Source organism: Elephas maximus, chromosome 10 (assembly GCF_024166365.1).
Source record: "Elephas maximus indicus isolate mEleMax1 chromosome 10, mEleMax1 primary haplotype, whole genome shotgun sequence".
In the NCBI taxonomy this organism is placed as follows: Eukaryota; Metazoa; Chordata; class Mammalia; order Proboscidea; family Elephantidae; genus Elephas; species Elephas maximus.
In genome coordinates, this window is record NC_064828.1 from 35,783,837 (window position 1) to 35,808,029 (window position 24,193).

General features: G+C 50.7%; 1 protein-coding gene and 1 long non-coding RNA gene across 3 annotated transcripts in view; one reads left to right on the forward strand and one right to left on the reverse strand.

The window, feature by feature from the left end:
- Positions 1–1,388, reverse strand: part of LOC126083911 (uncharacterized) — a 33,946-nt gene extending 32,558 nt beyond the window's left edge. Inside the window, exon 1 of the long non-coding RNA XR_007518891.1 lies at positions 1,168–1,388. This is a non-coding gene — a long non-coding RNA (uncharacterized LOC126083911). The remainder of the gene's footprint in view (positions 1–1,167) is intronic.
- Positions 192–21,229, forward strand: NYNRIN (NYN domain and retroviral integrase containing). 2 transcript variants are annotated; one of them, XM_049898006.1, is made up of 9 exons: positions 192–713; positions 857–1,071; positions 9,927–10,612; positions 10,724–12,283; positions 13,150–13,280; positions 13,412–13,508; positions 15,021–15,122; positions 15,354–15,455; positions 16,678–21,229. In XM_049898006.1, exons 1-9 carry the CDS (start codon positions 371–373, stop codon positions 19,523–19,525), a joined length of 6,084 nt encoding a protein of 2,027 aa, XP_049753963.1. In that variant the 5' UTR covers positions 192–370; the 3' UTR covers positions 19,526–21,229. The 2 variants fall into 2 exon arrangements, with proteins under 2 accessions (XP_049753963.1, XP_049753964.1); XM_049898007.1 differs by lacking the exons at positions 192–713; positions 857–1,071 and adding an exon at positions 1,275–2,307.
- Positions 21,230–24,193: the final 2,964 nt, after the last annotated feature.

The window sequence follows — 24,193 nt, forward strand, 5'->3', positions numbered from 1 at the left end:
TCCCGCCCCTCCAGCCCTGGGGGGCTTCAGGAGGGTCTGGGCTGTCTGCCAGCTCCAGGCTGTCCCCAGACTTCAGTAGGGGGTGGGAAGTCGGTCCTGCTACCCTCTCCTTCCTGTTTGGTCTCCAGCCCACAGTTTCCTCAGGCCTCAGCCTCCCAGAGCTCCCCACCCTGCTCCACCTTAACCCTTTCCTCCAAGGACTGGCGCACACCGAGAGGGAAGGAGTGGCTGAGGTTCTGGTTCTCAGGGGAAACCTAGGAGGCGGGGAGAAAGGCCTGTCCCAAATCTCAGGAAAGGTCCCTGAAAGCAGTCTCCCCCTACCCCCAACCCGAATACTCTTCCTTCCCCTTTCTTCCACAGGGAAAGGGAAATGTGGAAAGAAATTAACTTTGACCCCTGGATTCCGGCTCTGGGCCCCAAACATGCGTGGAAGGCAGAGGTTTCCAGAAACCTTCCGCGCCCCCTCCTCTTCGCCTCGTCTTTCCCTCTCTCCGCCTCCTGCGCCCCTTTTAAGCTACCCAGCAGACAGAGAAAGAGTTTATCCAGGAGGGGCCGGCGGACTGGCGGTGGGGGCAGGCTAGGGGAGGAGGGAAGGGCGGCTGGAGCCCGACCGGTCCCACCCCCGGCTGCAACCCCTGGCAGGAAGAGATCGTCGCGGGAGCCGCCGCCGAAAGGGTCGGAGCCCGGGAGGGCGGACGCCGGAGCCGTGGCCGGTGGGTCCGGGAGCCCGGAGGAAGGAGGCCGTGGCCGGGGCGCGCCGGAGGGAGGAGGGGGCGTGGCGTAGGCTCCTCGGACTGCGGCCTGGGGCGCCTCCCGCACTGAGACCCCCCTGACACTGCGGTCTCCCTCCCTCCAGGGGCCCGCAGGGCAGCCATGCTCCTGTCCCGGGGCGACCCTCCGGCGCAGGAATGGTTCATGGTGCAGACCAAATCGAAGCCTCGGGTGCAGCGACAACGGCTGCAAGTGCAGCGCATCTTTAGAGTCAAGCTGAACGCCTTTCAGAGCCGCCCGGACACCCCCTACTTCTGGCTGCAGCTCGAGGGGCCCCGGGAGAATATGAGCAAAGCCAAGGTAACTAGCTTCTCCCCACCCCCACCATCCCTGCCAGCCAGGCTCCTCCCCCTCCCCTGCCCCTCGGGAGACGGTGGTCCCCAGGGGTACTCCGACCTGGATTCGACAGTATGGCGGGCAGGTACTGGGCCACCCTCTGGCCTTTCCAGATCTCCAGCCTTCTCTCCTTCCCTTCTCTCTTTCCCTCTGGTTCCTTCTTTCTCTTCTGCCCCACCCCTCTCTTGCAAGTCGCTCTATCCCTCAAGTGCGCTAAGAGAGCCTTCACGGTGTGTGTCCCTTACCCCAGGAGCACCTTGGAGCCTCAGCATCCACCCCACTCCTCCATGGGGGAAGCAACTTAAGGTCCTGCATTTCCCTGGCTTCTAGAACACACCCGCTTTGTTCTCCACCAAGACTCTGGAAGGCCTAGGTCCTTCTGTCCCTCTTTAAGTCTCCTTAACTCCTGGATTGCCCCTTGGAGGCTTTCAGAGTGTTAGGACTGGGGGGGACCTTAGAGACTCTTCTAGAGCAGCCCTGGCCTTTTACAGATGAGGCAATGGGACCAGAGAGGGGAAGGGGCTTGCTTGAGTGCTCAGGATTTGGTAGGTGGGGAGTGCTGAGGGCTGAGACCGGAACCCAGTGCTCTGGGCTTCCTGCCCACACTCTTGACATCCTTGGCAGACTTCTGAAGGGGTCCAGGGTTGAAGAACTAAGGCAGGGGGGTGGGGATCGATCTGGGAGGAGGGCTGTGGGCTTTCAGATGAAAGGCCTGCTGTGTGGGGCTGAACGTTGGACAGGCCAGGTCACAGTGGGCCTCTCTTGCGTTCTCCTTGGCTTCTCTCACAGCTTCCCCTCCCACTTGGGCCTCTCAGGTTCTCACTGTCCCTAATCATGGCCAAGGTCTCCCTCTTTCCCCAGATTTTCTTATCTTATCTCTTCCTAGTAGGAATGCTGCAGCCTCCCTCTGTCCCAGACCACCTTTTCCTCTTCCCCTTCCCCCTCCCCCTCCTCCTTCCACACACACGTACACACGTTCCCTGGCTGGACACATGTTCTCTGGCTGGGGTCTGTACCAAACATCCCAATTGGTCAAGGCCATGGGTGGGGGAGGCCCTGAACACAGGCAGGCAGGCTGGGAAGTTCCTCCCTCTGCCCCTCTGTTGAGCTGCTGTGTCAGCAGCTTTACTAAGTCTGACAGAGGTGCCCGTAGAGGGGAGGGGTGTCTGCCCTGAGAACAGATGTGCAGGGGCCCTCAGGGTAAGAATTATGAGTAACTGGGATGGGATGGGTTAATAAGAGGAGCCTTTTGAGCTCTTAATCTTTTTGTTAATATAACAGCTCACTTTTATGGGGGTGCACTTTCTGAGGTACCTGGTCCGCCTGCTCCCTGCTTAAATCCTGTCAGTTTTTTCAGGCTTATCTGCACCAGCTCTCACTGCTGCCTCAGGGTTCTTTGGGCCGCTGTTGCCCTCCTTCACATCACCTCAGGCTCTCTTTCCAGGCCCTGCTAGCTTGACCAGTCGCCCCCTCAGTTCCCCCCACTTCCTCCCCATTCTGCTTTCTCTTCCCTTTGGGAAAGGCACTGTTCAAGATGGAAATATAATGGGAGAATGTTCCAGGTAACCCCTTCCCTATTGCACAGAATGAGCAGAAATAAAAGATTGGGATCAGAGCAGGAGGGCAGGGATGGTAGGGAGGATAAGGCTTTGTTCCAGGGCTTAGAAGATTTGGTTCGATTTGTTGTCACTAAATTACAGCCAGGACAGAAGGGTGTGGTAGAGAGATTTGGGGATTGGAGGTCAGACTGGGCTTGCTACTTTCACTTACTCTGTCTTGAACCTCCTTCTTCAACCATAAAACAGAAAATCATAATACCCACTGCATGAAGGGTTTGTGAGAGTCAACTGAAATAATGCATGCATAAATACTTTTGTAAAATGTAGAGAGCTATATATAAAATATATATATAAATGTCAGTTATAATTGTTAACCAGCTGTATTAGTTTAAGTAAGTCTTTTTTCCACTCTGAGTGTCCTTGTTTGTAAAGCTTGGATAAACTGCTCTAAGGGCTAGTGATCCAATACATGTAAACTTCCCAAGTATAATGAAATCTTGTATTTTCCATATGGAGGTGTTGTGGCCGATCCCAATCCCAGCTGTAGGGACGCAGAATCATGCACTCTTATAACAGCCTGTGTACACTAGGCTGGCAGAGAGGACTCAGTGAGAGTAGAGACTGTAGGAATGGGGTTGAGGGGAAGGGAAGGAAGCTAGGAATGTTGGGGTATGGGTGGGGCTTGTCTGGGCCTGAAGGGAGGAGGGGTCAAGAAGTATACAAGGTCATCTGTATAGAAGGGTCTGGTAGTATTTCTACATTATATGAGGCTGGTGTTCCAGGAAAAGCTCTGTAGAACTCAAGAGTGTTTCTAAATTGTTTTGTTGTTGTGCGGTTTAAAAAACAACGAAGACATTGCTGGAAATCACATTCCCAGGCAGCAAAAATCAACATGGGGGAGGCTCGGCCTCTTTGAGGTAAAATCAGCAAGTGGAAAACCCATTGCTGTCAAGTCAATTCCGACTCATAGTGACCCTATAGGACAGAGCAGAGCTGCCCAGTAGGGTTTCCAAGGAACGGCTGGTGGATTCGAACTACTGACCTTCTGATTAGCAGCCATAGTACTTAACCACTGTGCCAGCCAGGCCTCCAAGTGGGAAGGAGGATTTTAATAATGATCATAAGGACCCAGGGACAAGACCTATCCTGCCCTTCTTGGCAATGATGGGGCGGGGGTTTGTTGAGCAGCAGAGAGGAGAGGGGACATGTAGATGTGTCTCCTTTTTGGGGGCAATGGAGGGAGGTAATGGGGAGCTCAGGGGCAGTGACGATGGGAGAGAAGAGTGGCTTCTGGAGCCCTGGGACAGGGTGTGGCTTACTGCCTTTTGGCTTGGTTGTCAGTTGGAAGTTGATCTGTCCCTGGACATTGATCTGTCCCTGTTCCACACTAGCTGTGAGCAGTGGTGTGCTGGAGATGGCTCCTACTGGTCCATTGTTAAAATTTCAGGAGTTTTGCAATCCAGTGGCGTTCCACTGCTACTTTGAAATTGGACACGGTGGTAGTATTTACATCCTAGAGACTGACAAATGGTAAAAATCGGCCCCCCATCCTCAGCTGACTATTAATCATTGACCAGCATACTGCTGGTTGTGGGCACCTAATCCTTCTTTTCTCCTTAATTTTTTTTTTTTATCCAAGTAATACACATTTAAAAAATCCAACATTTTTTAAAAAGCTTATAACATGGGTCCCTGGGTGGCGCAAACAGTTAAGCACTCCACTACTAGCTGAAAGGTTGGTGGTTTGAACCCACTAAGAGATGCCTCAGAAAACAGTCCTGGGGATGAGCTTCCGAAAAGGTCACAGCCTTGAAAATCCTAAGGGGTGGGCAGTTCTACTCCGCAAACATGGGGTCGCCCTGAGTGAGAATCAGTTTGAACGCAACTAATGACAACACTGTAAAAGAACACAGTGGTGCCCTGCCCTGTCAGTCCCAACTCCCTTTCTCTATTCCTCCCCATAGACAAAACCAAACGCATTGCCACCAAGTTGATTCTGACCCATAGTGACCCTATAGGATGGCGTAGAACTGCCCTATGGGTTTCCAAGGCTGTAAATCTTTACAGAAGCAGACTGCCACGTCTTTCTCCTGTGGAGTGGCTGGTGGATTCGAACTGCTGACCTTTCGGTGAGCAGCCCAGCGCTTTAACCACTGGGATGCCAGGGCTCCTACATGTAGTTTTGAAAAATATGTATATACTATTATCTTTTGATGAATCAATTTTAGAGGTCATCTTTGCATTGCCTGTTATCCTAGGTGAGGATTTGGCTCCCTTACACTGCTGTCCCCTCTCTCTTCCCAATGTAACTATATTTCACTTTTCTGTTAAATCTGTATTTAGTATTTGCATCATTATGCCTATGAAAATATCACTCACATCTAAGCATTGATATGTATTGTGATTATGTTTTCTTACTTTTTGGTTTCCCTGAGGTTAATAACTTCTGGTTTTTCAATTTGCTTCTTTTTCTTTGTACCTTTTGTTAATTCTTACAACTTCCGGTAGCCTCTCAGCACAATTTTCTACAAGGTCAATGCTTCTGTTCAAGTTGTTCTTTCAGTTCCAAATCTTTCCTTGAAGACATCCTTCCTGCTTGGTCAGTTGCTTTCCAAGCCTGCACAGCTGTCATTCTGAGACTTCAGTTTACTGTCATCCTGGGCATTTCTTTGTTTTTTTCTTTGTTAAGTGCCTTGTTTCCTGGACCACGTGTCTTCCTCTTTCAAGGGTTGGTGGAGCACATCCATCAGTAGTTTCCTCAGGTTAAAAAGATGGTGCAGTGGTAGAGGGTATGCTGACAACTGCTCTCAACACGCTTGTCTCTTGAGTCATAGTCTACAATCTGAACTAGTTGTCTTCTATGCCTGGGGACAGTTGCCATTCTAGAACAGTACCTGGCACGTAGTAGGTATTCAGTAGTGATTTCTGGAATGTCTTAATGTGAATGATGTTGTCTTCTTCTCACTGGTTCTTTCCTATGTTGGATCTCCTTTCTCGGATTCCTTCCTTGATTTGCTGGAAAATGCTCTCCAGCAGCTCCCTGAAAAGGTTTTATAGGAGGTAAAATTTGAGAACCTTCCATATCCGAAGGTCACTTGATTGATAAATCATAACCAAACCTTTGCCGTCGAGTCGATTCTGACTCGTAGTGGCCTTATAGAACAAAGTAAAACTGCCCCATAGGGTTTCCAAGGAGCAGCTGGTGGATTGGAACTGCTGACCTTTTGGTTAGCAGTCGAATTCTAAACCACTGCGCCACCAGGGTTTCCACTCGATTGATAATTTGTCTTTAAAAATGTTTTTTTATGATTTTGTAAATGAATTTTAAAAACATATTTCTAAAATATAAATACACTATAAATGGAAAAGTATTTTCTGTCAGAAATGTGAAGACATTACTCCATAGACTTCTTGCTTTTGAGAAGTCTGAAGCTATTTTGATCTCTGGTCCTTCGTATGTGATGTTTTTTTCTCCCTGCAAGTTTGTGGGATATTCTCTTTTTCCCTAGTATCCTGAGGCTTCCCAGAGATGTGCCTTTGTGGGGGTCTGTTTTCATCCATTGTGCACAGTACTTGATGGTCCCTTCAATATGGACACAATACGGTCTTCAGGTCTAGGAAATTTTTTGAAATCAATTTTGTGGATGATTTCTTTCCCTGTGTTTTATCTGGCTTCTCTTTCTAGAATTTCTATTCAGACACTGAGCTTTTTGAACCGGTCCTCTAATTTTCTTATTTTTTCTATTTTCCAACTCTTTGACTTTTTGCTGTGCTTTCTGGAGAGTTCCTCAGCTTTATCTTCTAAACTTTTTCTTTGGTCTTTCATTTCTGCCATCATATTTTTAATGTCTAAGAGTCTTTTCTGTTCTCTCTCAATGCTTTTTTAAAAAATAGCATCCTGTTCTTGTTAAGGGTATACACTGTACTCTATTATTTCTCTGAGGAGAACTATGATAGCAAGCTTTTTGATGTTTTCATACCTGCCTAGTTTCTTTCCCTTCATGTGGCTTTTTATCTGTATATTTTGGTCTTTATATTTCACGTTAGAATTTTTCCCCCTAAGTCTAGTAATCGTTGCTTATCTCTTTATGATTAAGAGTGGAGGAGAAGCACCTGATTGACAGCATTTTGTGGGTGAGGCTTGTTGATTTTGAGCTTGAATGTATAGAGATTTGGGGGCACTGTCTGCTAGGGTACCCACTTTGTCACTATTAGCCCTTTGCCTTTGGGCTGGTCAGACTTCCCAGAATATATCCCTCTACTCTGTGGTCTGGAGAGTCAGGGTCTTGCTGCCAATGCTCTGAATGGAAGAATGAGTTTCTCTGCATTCAGTTTTCATTGTGTATATCATTATTCGACCCCCTCACTCTTCCTACGGTTTTCATATGATACCCATGTTCTGCAATATGTTGACTGACCTCTAGTCCTGAGATCCTCTTTTCCACTCTCTAGAAAACAAACATCCAGCCATCTACTGGAATGGGGAGGTACTTGCCAAGCTTCTATGGCGGGGAATGGGCTCCTGGATCTATCTGCTCCTCAAACATCTTTACCTTAGTCCTCCTTATTTTAGGTTCCCCTTCGCCCCCAATTCCAGAGTTTCTTAGTGCTGCCATTTTCTGAACCTTTTGAGTATTCTGCAGTGCAGATTGGGTTGGTTCTGGAAGGCAGTCAATGAATTGTAATTGACTTAAGAGAAAGGAGAATCCTAAGCCAGGTGTTAAATAATAAAACATCTTGATCAAGTATAGAGTAGTATTAGAATATTGGGTGTTACTGTTTTGATTTAATTTACGAGTTGGCAAAGGGTCTGTGGGACATTGGCAGTATATTTTTATAAATACATGGCTCTTTTTCTGTGCTTATTTTCTCTTCATCTTCATATCACTTATCTGTCCAGTTGTTCCTGTCTCTTCTCTGCCTTTTCTCCTCTTAGAGGAAAAAGGTCTGGGTAGGCTTTAAGTAGGAAAGTTGTAGATGTTTTCTGGAATGTAAATGCCTGTTTTTTTCCTTATCTTCTCTTTCTCTACAGTATAGACAGCATCATGGGTAAGACCCCATACTTTGGAGTCAGAGTGCCTGAGTATCCTGGCTTACTATCTGTGTGACCTTGGATGTGTGACCTTCCTTGCTCATCCAAAATGGGGATGATAGTAATGTCCTTATAGGACGGAGGGAGGAATACATGAGATAATGTATGTAAAGGGCCTGACACATAGTAAGTACTGAATAAATATTAGTTCAGATTTATTATCTTAAAAGTTGTATCAGTCTCAGTAGAGTCAAACATACCAAAGATTGTGAGGATGGTGCAGGACTGGACCGTGTTTTGTTCTGTTACACATAAGGTCAGCATGAGTCGCAGTCAACTTGATGGCAACTAACAGTATATATTTTTAATTAAAAAATATTTAACAGTTGATATAACAATAAAGACTTAAGCTCTTTGCAAAAAGAGAAAGAAAGGAACTGTAATCTTCTTCCCCTGCACATATCTTAATTTTACATATTGTTTTCAAGTAGTTGGAATGTGGGGAGCAACTGAATAATGTGAGTGTTTTTTGGTACCTAGTCAGATCCACCCTTGTTGGTCAATGGAATGAGCTGAGGTTCCACATAGGAGATGTTGGCTTGGGATGTCCATTAGGTCTTGGACAGATTGAAAAGAGAATAGACCTGGGCCTAAGTGTCTGGGTGTATATGAGGTTCCTTGGGGAGGTGCTTGGAGGTTCATGGCCTGGGCCAGGTGGTGGAGGTAAGCCTAGGTCTGAGCAGAACAGGATGGCCTAGGAACTGAGCCGAGGGGCTGCAGTGGTCTTCAAGATGGGTGTTGGAGATCCCAAATGGAGCATTAGTTTACTAATGGCAAGCAGGAAGAGGGGTGACTGTCATAGACACAGGAATGTGGGGGGATATGAGGGCAAATGCAATCAACGTGATTCAGTTGGTTAGGAGGGGAGCGCTGCTGCTTCCTTGGACCTATAAAGTGGAGCAACCTAACCTCTTCTCATCACCAAACTCAAACCAAACCCATCGCCCTCGAGTTGAATTCTGACTCACAGTGACCCTACAGGACAGGGTAGAATTGCCCCATTGGGTTTCCAAGGCCGTAAATCTTTACAGAAGCAAACTGCTGCATCTTTTTCCCGTGGAGTGACTGGTGGGTTCGAACCACCAACCTTTTGGTTAGCCAGTGAACACTTAATCACTGTGCCACCAGGGTTCCTTCTACTCATCCCAGCTAAAGACTGAGTACGTGAGCCCTGTTTATGGGAGGGCTTGGTCTGCCCAGAGAGCCAGAGGCCCTCCTCTTGGTTCAGCTATTGTGCATAGCTGCGGGGTTCCCCTGGACACTGGCCCAGCGTCTTATCTTCTCTTCTGTCCCCTCTAGGCAACAGAGTTACCATGGTTACAGGTACAGGTTGTTCTAGAAGACCTTCTGGAGGGTGATTAAGCTGGAATCCCACAGGATTATCCCGAAGTCACTGTGCAGTCGTCCAGTGGAGGTGGAAAGAGCTTCAGTTTCAGAGTCAGACAGATGTGGGCTGTGATGCTAGTCCAGTCACCCTCTAACTGGGGGCCCTTGGGCAAGCTACAGAGCCCTTTAAAGACTGTACAGTGGCTCTGAATTTGTTCACTCCCATGTATTAACTCACTGAAGCTACACAATGGCTTAATGAAGCAGGAGCTATTATCATCCCCATTTTACAGCTGAGGAAATCTAGGCACAGGCAGGATAAATAACTTGCTCCAGTCATATAACTAGGAAGTGGCAGAGCTGCCATTCAAAGCTATATAGTCTCCTTTAAGCTTGTGTGCTTAATCATCGTTGTTATGTTCGTGGTGTGTAGAGGGTGCAGCCCCCTCTCCCTTGGCTCTTATGGAATCCTAGAATGCCAGAGTAGGACTGGACCTTAGAAGTATCTAGCTTAATAGGCCATTTTACAGGTGAAGAGACTGAGGCCGAGACTGAGAAGATGATCACTTCCCCAAAATTAACCTAATCTTTTGAGGTCAAGTTGGAACCAGGTCCCTTGACTATAACCCAGGTTTTCCCCTGCCTCCCTCCTCCAGGCCTACTCCACTTTGTCAGAGGGTTCCCTGGAAAGAAATGGGTGTGTGAGGTGGCAGGACCATTGAGAGAGGAGCTGGCCTCTGGCACATGCTTAGCGGGGATAGGAGTTGTGGGTGGGGGACGACAGAGCCGATGCCAGGCCTGCAAAGGGCTGATTTCCTTTGTGCTTGCCCCACTGTGCCCAGGAGTATCTGAAGGGCCTGTGTAGCCCCGAGCTGTGGAAGGAGGTTCGCTACCCGCCGATCCTGCATTGCGCCTTCCTTGGGGCCCAGGGCCTCTTCCTCGACTGTCTCTGCTGGAGCACCTTGGCCTACCTGGTGCCTGGCCCCCCGGGCTCCCTGATGGTGGGCGGGCTGACCGAGTCTTTCATCATGACCCAGAACTGGCTGGAGGAGCTGGTGGGGCGGCTGCGCTGGGGCCCTGCCCCTCTCCTGACCCCCCGGGGGATTTGGGAGGCCGAGGTGACCCGGGCCTTTGGGGCCTTGGTGTGGATCCGTGGTGACCAGTATGCAGGGGACCTGCTACAGCTGCCCCCCGCAGTCCAGGAGCTGCTGCTGAGCCTGGTGCGGGATGCGGCAGGCAAGGAGGACATCATCGAGTGGCTGGGCCACATTGGCACCTCAGACACCCTCTCTGACCCAGAGCTCCTGATCTGCCCTCCCCACCAGCACAAGGAAGGCCCGGCCATGGTGTCTGTGGGGGAGGGTCCTGGGCCCTTGCTGGAAATGGGGACCCTCCAGAATGGGGGTCCAGAGGATTCGAAGAGGTTAACCAGCCTGGGAGCCACCGGGCCCCTGGTCTCAGGCATCCTTGGCCCTCAGGAGATCTCAGCCCAGACCAAACAGCAGGAGACAGCAAACCAGCTAGTGCGGTAAGTTCTGGAGAATAAGTGGCTTCTCTAAACCTACCCCTGCTCCCCCACCCCTAAGGAAGTAGTAATAGCTACATTCCTACCTTTCCAATAAACTTGGGCTTCCTCTAGGGTCGGTTCCAACAGCCAAGGTGGCACGGACAATGTGCTCGAGGAAGGACCAGTGCAAACCACCAGCAGCCAAGACTCCGTGAACCACACACAAGCCTTGTCGCAGCTGAGGCAGGTCCAGAAGGTGGAAGATAAACTCTCCTTCCAGCCTCCGGTATCAGCCCTAGGTGTGTGCCCGCCCTGGAAGGCCTGGAGCCCAGGACCAGCCTTTGGGCCCTTGTGGCCAGGGGCTATTGCTGCAACGTTCTGGAGGATCAATGAACTGCATTCTCTCCACCTGGCCTGGCTCCTGTCCCAGGCGTGCTTCAACTTTCCCTTCTGGCAGAGGCCTTTGGGCCCCATTCAGTTCAAGCTGCCAGGGCAGAACCCTTTGCCCTTAAACCTGGAGTGGAAGCCAAAGGAACTGTCACCTTTGCCCAATGTGGAAAGCCCAGCTTGTGGACCAGATGGGGGGCTGGGAGGAAAGGTGGCCCTACAGAATTGCCCGAGGCCAGAGACTTCCAAAAAAGTCATGAGTTTATTGGTGGTCCCAGGGGCCTCTGGTGTAAAGGACAGAGTTAGCCCAGGACTGGCACAGATAGGGCTACCTTCTACCACTACACCCCAACTTCAAGCTGTAGGTGAGCCAGGGGATCAAGGAAATACAGAATGGGATTGTAAGGAGCCAAAAGAGGGGCCCTTACCAGTGGGACTCACAGGGCAAAGGATGCCCTCAGCTCAAGAGAGACCCCTGGCCATGACAACCCAGTCAGTGCTGGATGCTCAAACAGTGCCTGAAACTCTGCAAGTGCCCATGGCTGCAGTGGTGCCTATGGCTCAGAAAACACCCACGACTCAAATGCCGCCTGCAGCCCCCAAAGTGCCTCCAGCTCAGATGATGCCGGCAGTCCACACAGCACCTGCAGCTCACAAAGTGCCTTCAACTCTGACAAAGCCAGCGGCTCAGGGGCTGCCCACAGCTCAGAAAGCAGCCGTGGGTCAAATGGCACCCACAACTCAAGTGGTGCCCACAACCCCTCACACGCCCACAACTCAGAAGATGCCTGCAGTGAAAACATCACCTGCAGGTCCCAAAATGTCCAAAGCTCAAACTGTACCTGCAGCTAAAACAGGGTCTACAGCTTCCAAGGCACCTGCAGCCCCCAAAGCACATACAGTTTCCAAAGCCTCCAGGGCTCCCAAAACGCCGGCAGCTCAGAAGGCACCCCCAGATTCAGGGCCAACCTTGGATGTAGCAAAACTCCTGAGTGAGGTCCAGCCTTCATCAAAGGGCGGTGCCACCTTCCCGAAGGGCCAGGGGGAGGTCGGAAGGCAGGGTCCCCAGCCCAACCACACCCTGGCCCCTAGCAGTCAGCACTGTCCTCAGATGGAGAGTCTCCTGGGAGCATGGGAAGGGGCCCCGAGGCAACCGCCTCGCCACCCTCAGGCGAACGGCACAGTGACCAGCTTCCAGAGGTACCATGAGGCCCTGAATACACCCTTCGAGCTGAGCCTGTCGGGGGAACCTGGAGACCAGGGCTTGCGGCGAGTGGTCATTGATGGCAGTAGTGTGGCCATGGTGTGAGTAGCCACAGGCGGGCTTGGGGTAGGCTGGGGATGTTGGGGACCTGGGGCAGGGCATCTGTGGGAGATGGAACGTGGGCACCCCATGGTGACATAGGGTTCAAGTTGGGAAAAAATGGGGGAGGGAAGGGGCACATGTGGAGTGGTTACTACATGCCAGGCGTGTACATTGAATCTTCACAGCAGCCCTGCAAAGGTAGGTTTCTGTTCTCCTTCCTTGATTAATGCCGACGCACGCTCAGAGAGGTGAAGGATGTTGCCCAAGCTGCCAGAGCCAGGAAGGCGCCAGCTGGCCTTTGGGTTTGGGTCTGTCCAATGCCAAGGCCCATGCTCTTGCCAGGCTGGCTCACACAGGATAACATCTGTCAACCCCAGGCCAGCTTTTAAACTTTTAGCGCAAATTTCAAGGTGCAGTGCAATTCCTCCATGGAGCATTTCCCGACCTCGCCAGTCCTTAGAGATCATCCTCCCTTCACAGCGCTTATTGGCCATGCCACTCAGTTTGCCACTTGGTAGTTATCTGTGCTGAGCACACACCCAGCACCCAGTAGATGATTAGTGAATGTTAGCTTCCAGCCTCTAAAATGGGCTCTTTGAGTGTAGAGGCTGTCTTCTTCCTCCTGTTGCCCTCGCCACCCCTACATGCAAACGTACACACACATGCACACACCCATGCACAGCGTCCGGCAGTGCCCTGCACCCAGTGGGTGCTCACAGAATGTTTGATGATGGAGGGAGCAGGGCGTTTGTTGCTGGTGTCTTTGCCCACTTTGAGGCCCCACAGGGCTGGCTCTGAGGAGAAGTGCGAGGCCGGGCCATTCCTGGCTCAGGAGGCTGCCCCCTCACCCCCGGCCACCCCACAGGCATGGCCTCCAGCACTTCTTCTCCTGCCGTGGCATTGCCATGGCGGTGCAGTACTTCTGGAACCGGGGACACCGAGAGGTCACTGTGTTTGTGCCAACCTGGCAGCTGAAGAAGAACCGAAGGGTGAGAGGTGAGTTGTCCCCTGCCCACCCGGCCTCTCCAGCATCCCCAGGCTTCTTCTTCCCTGCCTTTCTGCTGCATCCTCCCACCTTTTCCACTTAGCCTTTCTTACCGTCTCTGTCTTCTGCCTTTCACCTCCAGAGAGCCACTTTCTGACGAAGCTACACTCCCTCAAGATGCTTTCAATCACCCCTTCCCAGCTGGAGAATGGCAAGAAGATCACCACTTATGATTATAGGTGTGCCTGCTCCCCAGGATTTCTCTCTGTGGGGCCAGGGGCTGGGCAGGGCCGCTGTGTTAGCTGGAGTCTTGCCCCATCTGCTCTGGAGACATGAAGGCAAACACTCCAGAAGGGATCATGTCCAGAGAGGAAGGGGTGGGGCGTGGGCCCTCTGTAGGCAGAAGGGACACAAGCAAGGAGAAGGCCCCAAGGCTGGCTCTGCGCAAGCCAAGGGTCACTCCTGACTTTGGAATGCTGGAGTTTGATTTCCCTTAATTATTAACAGGTTTTCTTTCTCCATGAATGATGAGTAAAGACTTAGCTGCTTTATGTCAGGCTAGCTCAGGTGACTTCTAGTGCTTCAACTGAGTGTCAGAGGTACCGCAGGCACCTGGTTTTGGGTGCCAGTTAGGTTGAAGTTAATGTCTCAAGCAGGTGCATCAATCTTTTCCTCCACCCACACCTGGCCTTGGAAGGAAGTATGTATGGCTGTATGTGGTTAGGGTTCCTGGGCTGGGCTCTGGAATTGGAGTTAGGCTGGCCCGGCCCCCTAGCTAAATACCAGCGTCTCCCTGCTTGTCAGTCCTAAACTCCCATGTTGTCATCAAGTTGACCCTGACTCACGGTGAGGCCATAGGACAGAGTAGAACTGCCCCATAGGGTTTCCAAGAAGTGCCTGGTGGATTAGAACTGCCAGCCTTTTGGTTAGCAGCTGTAACACTTAACCATTTACGCCACCAGGGTAAGGACTCTAACCCACTGCCCTCAAGTCGATTCCGACTCAGACTCTAAAGCAGGACTGGATTTGAGGGAGATGGCTTTTCTACAGAGGCCCCTCTGCTGGGCACTTGTGGAATAGCATGCTGGAGTAATGGGAATGGAAACCTTCAGGGAATATTGAGATGTAATTCACCTTTGCTTTTTCTTTCTTGGTCACACCCCTCTTTAGAGGAGAAGTGATCCTCAAGAAAATGGATTTGTTTGTCCAGGCATGTGTTTGTATATGTGTTAGCATACATACATGTCTTGGCATGTATATGGATGTGCATTGATGTGGAATAATATGGAATATTTCTGCGTATGCTGTGTGACAGGCACTGAGTTAGACACTTAAATGCATTATCTCACTCAATTTAATCCTCACAACAATATAGGGTGGGTATTTATCTCCAATTTACAGATGTGAAAACTGAAGCAGTATATATGTATGTGTGAATGTGGACAAGTATGTGGTTTCCGTGTATATGTCTGTACATGTTGCGTGTGTGTATGCCTGTGTGTGTAATAGGGGGGTGTGTTTGTATGTGTACTTGAGTGTGTGTGCATCCAAGTTCCCCCTCCTAGGTGGCTATTGGGTGAAACAGACAGAGGGATGTTCAGGGATCCCATATGGCTGCATCAAGAAGGGATGTGTTCCGGGCGCGCTGGCTCCCTGACTAGGAAGGGTAGAATTTTTGTCACCTCAGTGGGAGGCTGCAAGGAGTGAGGGGTTGGTTACTGGGTCATTAGTAACTCTCCCTTTTGCTGAAGGTTCATGGTAAAGCTGGCAGAGGAGACAGATGGCATCATTGTCACCAATGAACAGATCCACGTCCTGATGAATAATTCCAAGAAACTTATGGTTAAAGATCGGTGAGGTGGCTCCCTGGGGGCCGTACTGTTCCTTCCGCTTGGATGTCAGGCAGCCCCTGGGCTGGGGGATGTTGGGGCCAAGAGAGGGGTTTGCAGTAGTACTCACCGCTGTTTCCCAGGAGGAGATGTGGGCCTCAGCCCCTTTTTGGCTGTGGAGACACCCGGGTGACAACAGGGTGTGGGTGGGTCAAGGTCTTCTCTGTGACTGTGCCTCCTCCTTCCTGGGCCCAGCCTGCTGCCCTTCACCTTTGCCGGCAATCTCTTCATGGTGCCAGATGACCCCCTGGGCCGTGATGGCCCCACCTTGGATGAGTTTCTGAAGAAGCCAAACAGGTAAGGGACCAGGCCTCCCTTACCTCCCAATCCCTCCTGGGACCGATGGGAACTTTCCCTTAGTGCTAGCCAACATTTGTCCTGTGCTTAGAATGGGGAGAGTCATTTGACTGTTCTATGTCTGCATACTTTTACCAAGTGTTTATGTATCCATAAATTACTTACAGAATGGTTTTACAGTTCTAAAATTTTACATATTACTTTAAGACTATATATATCCTTCCACAACTTGCCTTTTGTACTCACTGTTTCCTTAATTTTCTAGGCATGTGCCATGTTAATTGTGTAGCTCACTTTAATGGCTGTGTGGGATTCCCTTGCATGAACATGCAATGTGTTTATCTGTTCTCTTATTGAGGGCCGTTTTAGCTATTTCCATTTTATCCTGTTGGTACCAAGGCTGCAGTGAACATTCTGTTTTCAGAAGTCTCATTCTAGTTTCATTGTGTATGTATAAGGGAACTTTCTCTAGAGTAGATACCCAATCAGAATTTTTTTCTACGTTCGTCATCTCGTTCGATCCTCACAACTTGAGTTAGATATAAGTGACCACTATCCTCATTTTACAGATGAGGAATCTGATACTCAGGTGACTTTTCCAAGGTCACTTTGCTGGTGCTGGCAGAACTGGTTTGGAGTAACTCAGATCCTCTGACCTCCACTCCCATCAAGCCACCTTGCTGCCACCCTTCCAGTTCTTTGGGCCCAGCAGGGGACTGCTGTCAGGACCTTCTCGGCAGGGCACTGCTTCCTCCACCAGGTCCTCCAGTCCCATTTCGCCAGTTTGGAAAAAATTGGTGTGGATGAGGTTTGTCTATGGTGTCCCCCAAGTCCCTGTCAGGCTCTCCTCCCATTTCTTGATCTCTTCCTGCATTGCTCATCCTGTGGTCAGGTTGCAAGCTGCCAACCATCTAACACTTATGAAACCATTGGCTTAAAACTGGTTTCAGTGTTACCTGTCAGTGAGGTTTTGATTGAGAAGCCTTCAAAGCACAGATGAATCTTGAATACAGAGGCTCTGGCATGTGCAGGAGGAGATGGAGGAGGTATTTGTGGCAGGGGCCTGCCTGATGCTCCTTAGGCTGTGCCATTTGGAATGGGCGAGACTCCATAGGGTTTCCACAGATGAGGTTTTCCTCGTGGATGACCTCTTGGCGTGGAGCTACCCTTCTTCCTCTTCCATCAGGACCCCCAGTCCCTCCACTCTGCTCTTTTGATGTAGGTTGGACACTGACATTGGCAACTTCCTGAAGGTGTGGAAGACTCTTCCTTCCAGCTCAGCCAGCATCTCTGAGTTGAGTGATGATGCTGATCCTGAGCCCCTGGAGAGTCTACAGCACGTGGAAGAAGTCAAGGTGGAGAAGGAAAGACAGGACGAGAAGCTGAGAGAGGGTCATGGGATACAGAGGCCAGCTGAGGAAGATGACTGTGACTCTTCCCTGGCATCAGTGTTTGGAGTTGAGTGTCCCTCCCTGTCAGAGGAGATCCTTCGGTGCCTCAGCCTCCACGACCCCCCTGACGGTGCCCTGGACATTGATCTTCTGCCTGGGGGGGCTTCTCCCTACCTGGGCATTCCTTGGGATGGGAAGGCTCCCTGCCAGCAGGTTCTGGCCCACTTGGCCCAGCTGACAGTCCCTAGCAACTTCACTGCACTCTCCTTCTTTGTGGGGTTCATGGACTCCCACCGGGATGTCATCCCTGACTATGAAGCCCTTGTGGGCCCACTGCACAGCCTCCTCAAGCAGAAGCCGGACTGGCAGTGGGGCTGGGAGCACGAAAAGGCCTTTCTGGCCCTAAAGCGAGCCCTGGTGTCTGCCCTCTGCCTCATGGCCCCCAACTCCCAGCTGCCCTTCTGGCTGGAGGTGACAGTGAGCAAGGTGGCCCTGACGGCCACTCTCTACCAGGAGCACTCAGGGAGGAAGCACCCCATAGCCTATACCTCGAAACCCCTCCTCCCTGACGAGGACAGCGAGGGCCCGCAGTCAGGGGGAGACAGCCCCTATGCGGTAGCCTGGGCCCTCAAGCATTTTTCCCGCTGCATTGGGGACTTCCCAGTGGTCCTGGATCTTTCCTATGCCTCCCGGACCTCTGTGGACCCCAAGGCTAGGCAGGGCTGTAGGGTTTCCAAAGCATGGCTGATCCGATGGTCCCTTTTGGTACAGGACAAAGGCAAGAGGGCCCTGGAGTTGACCCTTCTCCAGGGTCTGCTGGGGGAAAACCGACTCCTGACGCCTGCTGCCTCCATGCCTCGTTTTTTCCAGGTTCTGCCTCCTTTTTCCGACTTGTCCACTTTTGTCTGTATCCACATGTCAGGCTATTGTTTTTACCGTGAGGATGAGTGGTGTGCTGGCTTTGGCCTCTATATCCTGTCTCCTACCAGCCCCCCTGTCTCCCTTTCCTTCTCCTGTTCCCCTTACACGCCAACCTATGCCCATCTGGCGGCTGTGGCCTGTGGGTTGGAGCGCTTTGGCCAGTCCAGCCTTCCTGTGGTTTTCCTCACCCACTGCAACTGGATCTTCAGCCTCCTCTGGGAGCTCCTTCCCCTCTGGAGGGCTCGGGGCTTCCTCTCCTCTGACGGGGCTCCGCTACCTCACCCAGACCTGCTCTCCTACATCATATCCCTCACCTCTGGCCTCTCAGCCCTCCCTTTTATCTACCGAACCTCCTACCGGGGGTCCCTGTTTGCAGTGACAGTGGACACCCTGGCCAAACAGGGTGCCCAGGGGGGTGGGCAGTGGTGGAATTTGCCAAAGGATGTACCAGTCCCTGTAGTGTCTCCCCGTACCAAGGGCAAGAGGCCTGACCTGCTGGCATTGCAGCTGAGTGATAGCACCCTGGCAGATATCATTGCCAAGCTGCAGGCTGGGCAGAAATTGCCCAACTCCTCACCCTTCGCTTCTGCCTTTAACTCCCTCAGCCTTGACAAGGAGAGTGGCCTGCTTATGTTCAAGGGAGACAAGAGGCCCAGGGTCTGGGTCATCCCGAGGCAACTCCGGAGGGATCTGATTTTCTCTGTGCATGACCTCCCCATGGGGGCCCACCAGAGGCCAGAGGAGACCTACAAGAAGCTGCGGTTGCTGGGGTGGTGGCCTGGGATGCAGGAGCACGTGAGAGAGTACTGTAGAAGCTGCTTGTTCTGCATCCCCAGGAATCTCATAGGCAGCGAGTTGAAGGCTATTGAGTCCCTGTGGCCCATCAGGTCAACCGCCCCCTGGTCGAACCTACAGATCGAGGTGGTGGGTCCAGTCACCATCAGTGAGGAGGGCCACAAGCACGTGCTTATTGTGGCTGACCCCAACACCAGGTGGGTGGAGGCCTTCCCGCTGAAGCCCTACACGCACACGGCTGTGGCCCAGGTGCTGCTGCAGCACGTGTTTGCCAGGTGGGGTGTTCCTGTGAGGCTGGAGGCAGCCCAGGGCTCCCAGTTTGCCCGGCATGTCCTTGTGAGCTGTGGGCTGGCCCTGGGGGCCCAGGCAGCCTCCCTGAGTAGGGACCTTCAGTTCCCCTGCCTGACAAGCTCAGGGGCCTACTGGGAATTCAAGAGGGCCCTCAAAGAATTCATCTTCCTTCATGGGAAGAAGTGGGCGGCGTCCTTGCCCTTGCTGCACCTGGCCTTCAGGGCCTCCTCCACGGAGGCCACGCCATCCCAGATCCTGACGGGGGGTGAGGTGAAGCTGGCTGAGCCCCTCTGGTGGGAGATGAGCAGTGCCAACATTGAAGGGCTCAAGATGGACATCTTCCTGCTCCAGCTGATTGGGGAACTGCTGGACCTGCACTGGAGGGTGGCCGACAAGGCGTCTGAGAAGGCGGAGAACAGGCGTTTTAAGCAGGAGAGCCAGGAGAAGGAGTGGAATGTGGGTGACCAGGTCCTCTTGCTGTCCCTCCCCAGAAATGGCAGCAGTGCCAAATGGGTGGGTCCCTTCTATATCGGGGACCGGCTGAGCCTGTCTCTCTATAGGGTGTGGGGCTTCCCGACCCCAGAGAAGCTGGGCTGCGTTTATCCCAGCAGTCTGATGAAGGCCTTTGCTAAGAGTGGCACTCCCTTGTCCTTCAAGGCCTTGGAGCAGTAAGCTGGAGCACGGTGGAGCCCCCTCTGCCCCAGGGCTCCTGGGTGTCTGCTGCTAGGTCTCCCGTCCCCAGCAGTGCTCTCACACTTGGGGGCCCTCAGTTGTGCCTTTTGTAGAGAAGTTGCTTCATAAAGCTTTGTTGAATTGCATTGAACTAGGGACCAGTGTCCCTATGGAAACACCACCAGTTTGAGGTATTCAGAGAATCTGTCAAAGGCTGTCAGATACGGGCCTCTGGCAATTTTAGCCTGGGAAGTAGAAAGCCCCCTACCAAGCTAGGCCAAGCTCAGCGTCTTTTCCCCAAGTATCCTTTTGCCCTGTCACATGCAGGTGCGCTTGTGTACACACATACACACCCCCGAATCTTATTTCTGGCTGTCTTAGCTATGAAACAGTGTGGCTCTGTGTCCACTGAAATGGAACCACATTTTTCTCCCAAACAGAAACCCTGAATGTGGGCTCCTCCCTTCAACCTGTTCACTAGGGACCTTTGCCCTTGGAGCTGTCACAGCTGACAGATTGAGTGGGCTGTTGGGAGGCAGCTGGCTCCCTGGCTTCACAGGTGGCTTTTTCAGGCCAGGCCAGGCCCGCCCAGCTGTTAAGGAAGGGCAGTGGCTCGGAGCTGGGGTGGGAGGAAGGCAGCTACAAGTAGCCCACTAGTCAGCCTAGACAGGGGAAGAGAGAGAATGGATCCAGCCTACCTCATTTTACTTCAGCCAGTGGAGACGACACCCTCCATGTTTTGATGGTGTCAATCCCACAGGAATCAAGGATCTCGATGCCGATTGAGGCATCTCTACCTGAAGAGCTGCTTCAACTAGATCAAGGGGCCCAGGCCTCGGTTTTTTTTGGGTGGGTTCTGAAATTAGGAGTCTGGTACACACTGAGGTGCCAGCATGGCTCTACCTCCCGATCCCTCCCCACCCCCTCCCAAAGCCCATAGCCCTCTGCTCATCCTGCCTCACCGCTTCATTCCCAGACCCTCTGTAGTGTGTGATTGGTTTGTTTGGATCACCCTGGTCCTCTGACCCTGCCTTCCGTTTAGAGCAAAACCCGAGCTCCCTCAGCCACTCTTGGCAAAGACCACTCTGGCAGCAGGAGTGAATTTCTCGTGCGTGTGTACCAGCCGTGCAGTGTGCATATGCTCTTCCCTCTGAATTGCTGCTACTGCTGCTGACAGAGTGGACTCCATCTGAAGGCAAGCTGAGGTGGCCAGAACTCTTGGCATTGTGGAGTGCCAGAGCCAGAGCAGAGCCTGCTTGTTTTACAGCTGAGGAGATGCTCAGAGTGGGACAGTGACTTGTGCAAAGTCATGAAGCTAGTTCATGACTGAGCTGGGACCAGGATCAAGCTTCCTGATTCCTAGTTCACCACAAACAGCCATTTAGTGACAGGTTCAAGCTAGAGAATTCCTCAAAATCCTATACCTGCATTCCCTCCAGCTCACCATCTCCCAGATTTTGTAGACAGACTACCAAGATATAATTAAACCATTTCTAGCTGTTGACCCTGCCCTGGAAAGAATGTTTGGGTGCTGGCTGAAAAATTGAAAGGTGAACTGTGAGGATTTTAGCAGCTATTCTCTTCCTCTTTTCTCTAATGATGTTTTTGACCTCACTTTCCCTCCCCAGTGCTATATTCATTCCTCCTGTTAACCACATTCATGATCTTATACCCCCCTTTTGGTGACTTTTTTTTTTCCTCATTTGATTTGTCAATAAACAGATCAAACTGGAACCAATGTCTCATTCTCTTTTGAACGTTGTATTCACTATAGGAGTGAGGAGGGTGGGGGTGGCCGTGGAGTAAGGTTGCTCTATTTTTCTCAAACAGACTTACGGATCTTAAAACCTGCATGATACCTTTCTGAGGTCATCTGGTCAACCTCTGATTTTATAAATGAGGCCAGAACTCAGCCCCTTGGCTGGTTAATGGCAAAGCTAGAACTAGAGCCCAGACTCTGGACTTGTAAGCTCAGGCTCTTTGCAGTTCATGTCTTGGAAATGGGCAGGGTGGGAATGAAGACGAAGGCTGGCTAGAGAGAATGACATTAGCGCTGAGCCAGATTAGTTGTACTGGACACATGAGAGACCTAGGTTTGGATGTTGGCTCTATATTTGCTACCTATGTGGCTTGTTTCCCATCTATAAAGTGCAGGGTAACAGTTCCTAAATTATGGGGTGGTGGGAGGACGGCATGAGATAATGTGTGTGAATTGGCTAGTGTGGTGCTGGGATGGGGTAAGCATTCACTGCATGCTAGTGAACATTACTCTTTTTTTTTTTTTTTAGAATTAAAAAAAATTTTTATTGTGCTTTAAGTGAAAGTTTACAAATCAAGTCAGTCTCTCACACAAAAACTTACATATATCTTGCTGCATACTCCCAATTGCTCTCCCCTTAATGAGACAGTCTGCTTCCTCCCTCCACTCTCTTTTTGTGTCCATTTCTCCAGCTTCTAACCCCCTCCACCCTCTCATCTCCCCTCCAGGCAGGAGATGCCAACATAGTCTCAAGTGTCCACCTGATCCAAGAAGCTCACTCCTCACCAGCATCCCTCTCCAACCCATTGTCCAGTCCAATCCCTGTCTGAAGAGTTGGCTTTGGGAATGGTTCCTGTCCTGGGCCAACAGAAGGTCTGGGGGTCATGACCTCTGGGGTCCTTCTAGTCTCAGACCATTAAGTCCTGGTCTTTTTATGAGAATTTGGGGTCTGCATCCCACTGCTCTTCTGCTCCCTCAGGGGTTCTCTGTTGTGTTCCCTGTCAGGGCAGTCATTGGTTGTGGCCAGGCACCATCTAGTTCTTCTGGTCTCAGGCTGATGTAGTCCATGGTTTATGTGATCCTTTCTGTCTCTTGGGCTCGTAATTACTTTGTGTCCTTGGTGTTCTTCATTCTCCTTTGACCCAGGTGGGTTGAGACCAATTGACGCACCTGAGATGGCCGCTTGCTAGTGTTTAAGACCCCAGATGCCCCTCTCCAAAGTGGGATGCAGAATGTATTCTTAATAGATTTTATTATGCCAATTGACTTAGATGTCCTCTGAAACCATGGTCCCCAAACCCCTGCCCCTGCTACACTGGCCTTCGAAGCATTCGGTTTATTCAGGAAACTTCTTTGCTTTTGGTTTAGTCCAATTGTGCCGACCTCTCTTGTGTGTTGTCTTTCCTGTCACCTAAAGTAGTTCTTATCTACTATGTAATTAGTGAATACCCCTGTCCCATCCTCCCTCCCTCCCCCCTCTCATAACCATCAAAGAATATTTTCTTCTCTGTTTAAACTATTTCTTGAGTTCTTACAATATTTAACATTACTCTTCTTGTGGCCCCTAGAACTCTTGTTGTCTACATTCAGGCTCAGAGACCTTCATGACCCTGTCCAAGCTTCTCAACTCTGGATCTCTGCAGCTCAGGCCTTGGCTTCTTGCCCAGACCTCTGCTTGGCACTGGCAGGTGTATGGAGTGGCAGGAGGGAACTGGGTTCCTGAGGACTCCTCAGCTCATGTACACACTGCCATTCATTCAGTATTTATAGCACACCTCTTGTGTGCCAGGCTCTGTTTAGGTGTGGGGTGGATAGCAGATGACGTAAGTGACATGGTATCTGCCCTTTTGGAGCTCAAGTCATGTGGGGAGGCAGCTGATTCAACAAGCAAATACAATACAGGGCAGGAAGGGAAACAGTCTGACATAGGAGCACATGGCCAGGTGTCTGGGGCCTCAGCTACGTGTCATTCTGAGAGGTCTTTCCTGACTCCTTTACCCCAAAAGCAGCATACAGGTTCTTACTTTTGCCCTTACTTCAGAGGGCAAAAGGCTCTGAAGTCTTAAGTGGAAGACATCAATCAGAAAAATGGCTCAGCAAAATCCTTTGCTTTTTTACTCAAGAGAACTTCAAGCCAATTATCAGATTTTACCCATGCTGGCTTCTCAGCCCTCTGATGGTGAGATGTCTCCATTGTTGAATAATTTTCAAAGTCTGAGCACAGATTTGAGATCCTCCTGCGTTTGGAGGGACAAGTAAATGAGGTTGGTCCACAGTCGAGCACCATGGACATCTAGACTAATAGTCCCTGTGCTCTTTCTTTTATACTCAATTTCAATTTTCTCATTTGGAGCCCTGGCAGGGGCTTTCCCAATTTTCTAGTAGATAGAAATTACAGAGTAGCCAGTATGCAAATAGTCTCATGAATAGTGCAAACTATAAAGAAGATCCCCTGCCCTCTCCCATTCTCATGTTAAAATTTACATAATCTACCTTGTATGGGGGAACCACTAAGCTTGGTATAATCTGCATTTGCTAGCAATTATTTCCTAAATCTATGTGTTCATGGAAAAAAGTGAACACAGATGAGAGAAAGAAACATTTTAACAAATAAATGGCCACACAAAACAAAACCCTACCTGCTTTTCTAGGATTGTCTAAGAATCCTGGGAGCATGCCCAAGTTTAAGTTTTAACTTGTTTACTAATTCATATGGTAACAGTAACTTACATATATTGAGTACTTGCACTGTGCTAGGCATTATTCCAAGTGCTTTTCAACCCTGTAAGGTAGTACAATTATTACCTCCATTTTATGGATGAAAAAAATGAAGCACAGAGAGGTTAAGTAATTCATTCAAGGTCATATGCAGCTGTTAAGTGAGAGGTTGGGTATGAACCCTGGATCCA

Bases quoted from the DNA above. Each gene is read 5' to 3' on its own strand.
- NYNRIN (XM_049898006.1), top strand. From the start codon at position 371: ATGTGGAAAGAAATTAACTTTGACCCCTGGATTCCGGCTCTGGGCCCC. The intron at 1,072-9,926 runs GTAACTAGCTTC...CACTGTGCCCAG, and splicing joins AGAATATGAGCAAAGCCAAG to GAGTATCTGAAGGGCCTGTG. The intron at 15,456-16,677 runs GTAAGGGACCAG...CTTTTGATGTAG, and splicing joins TTTCTGAAGAAGCCAAACAG to GTTGGACACTGACATTGGCA.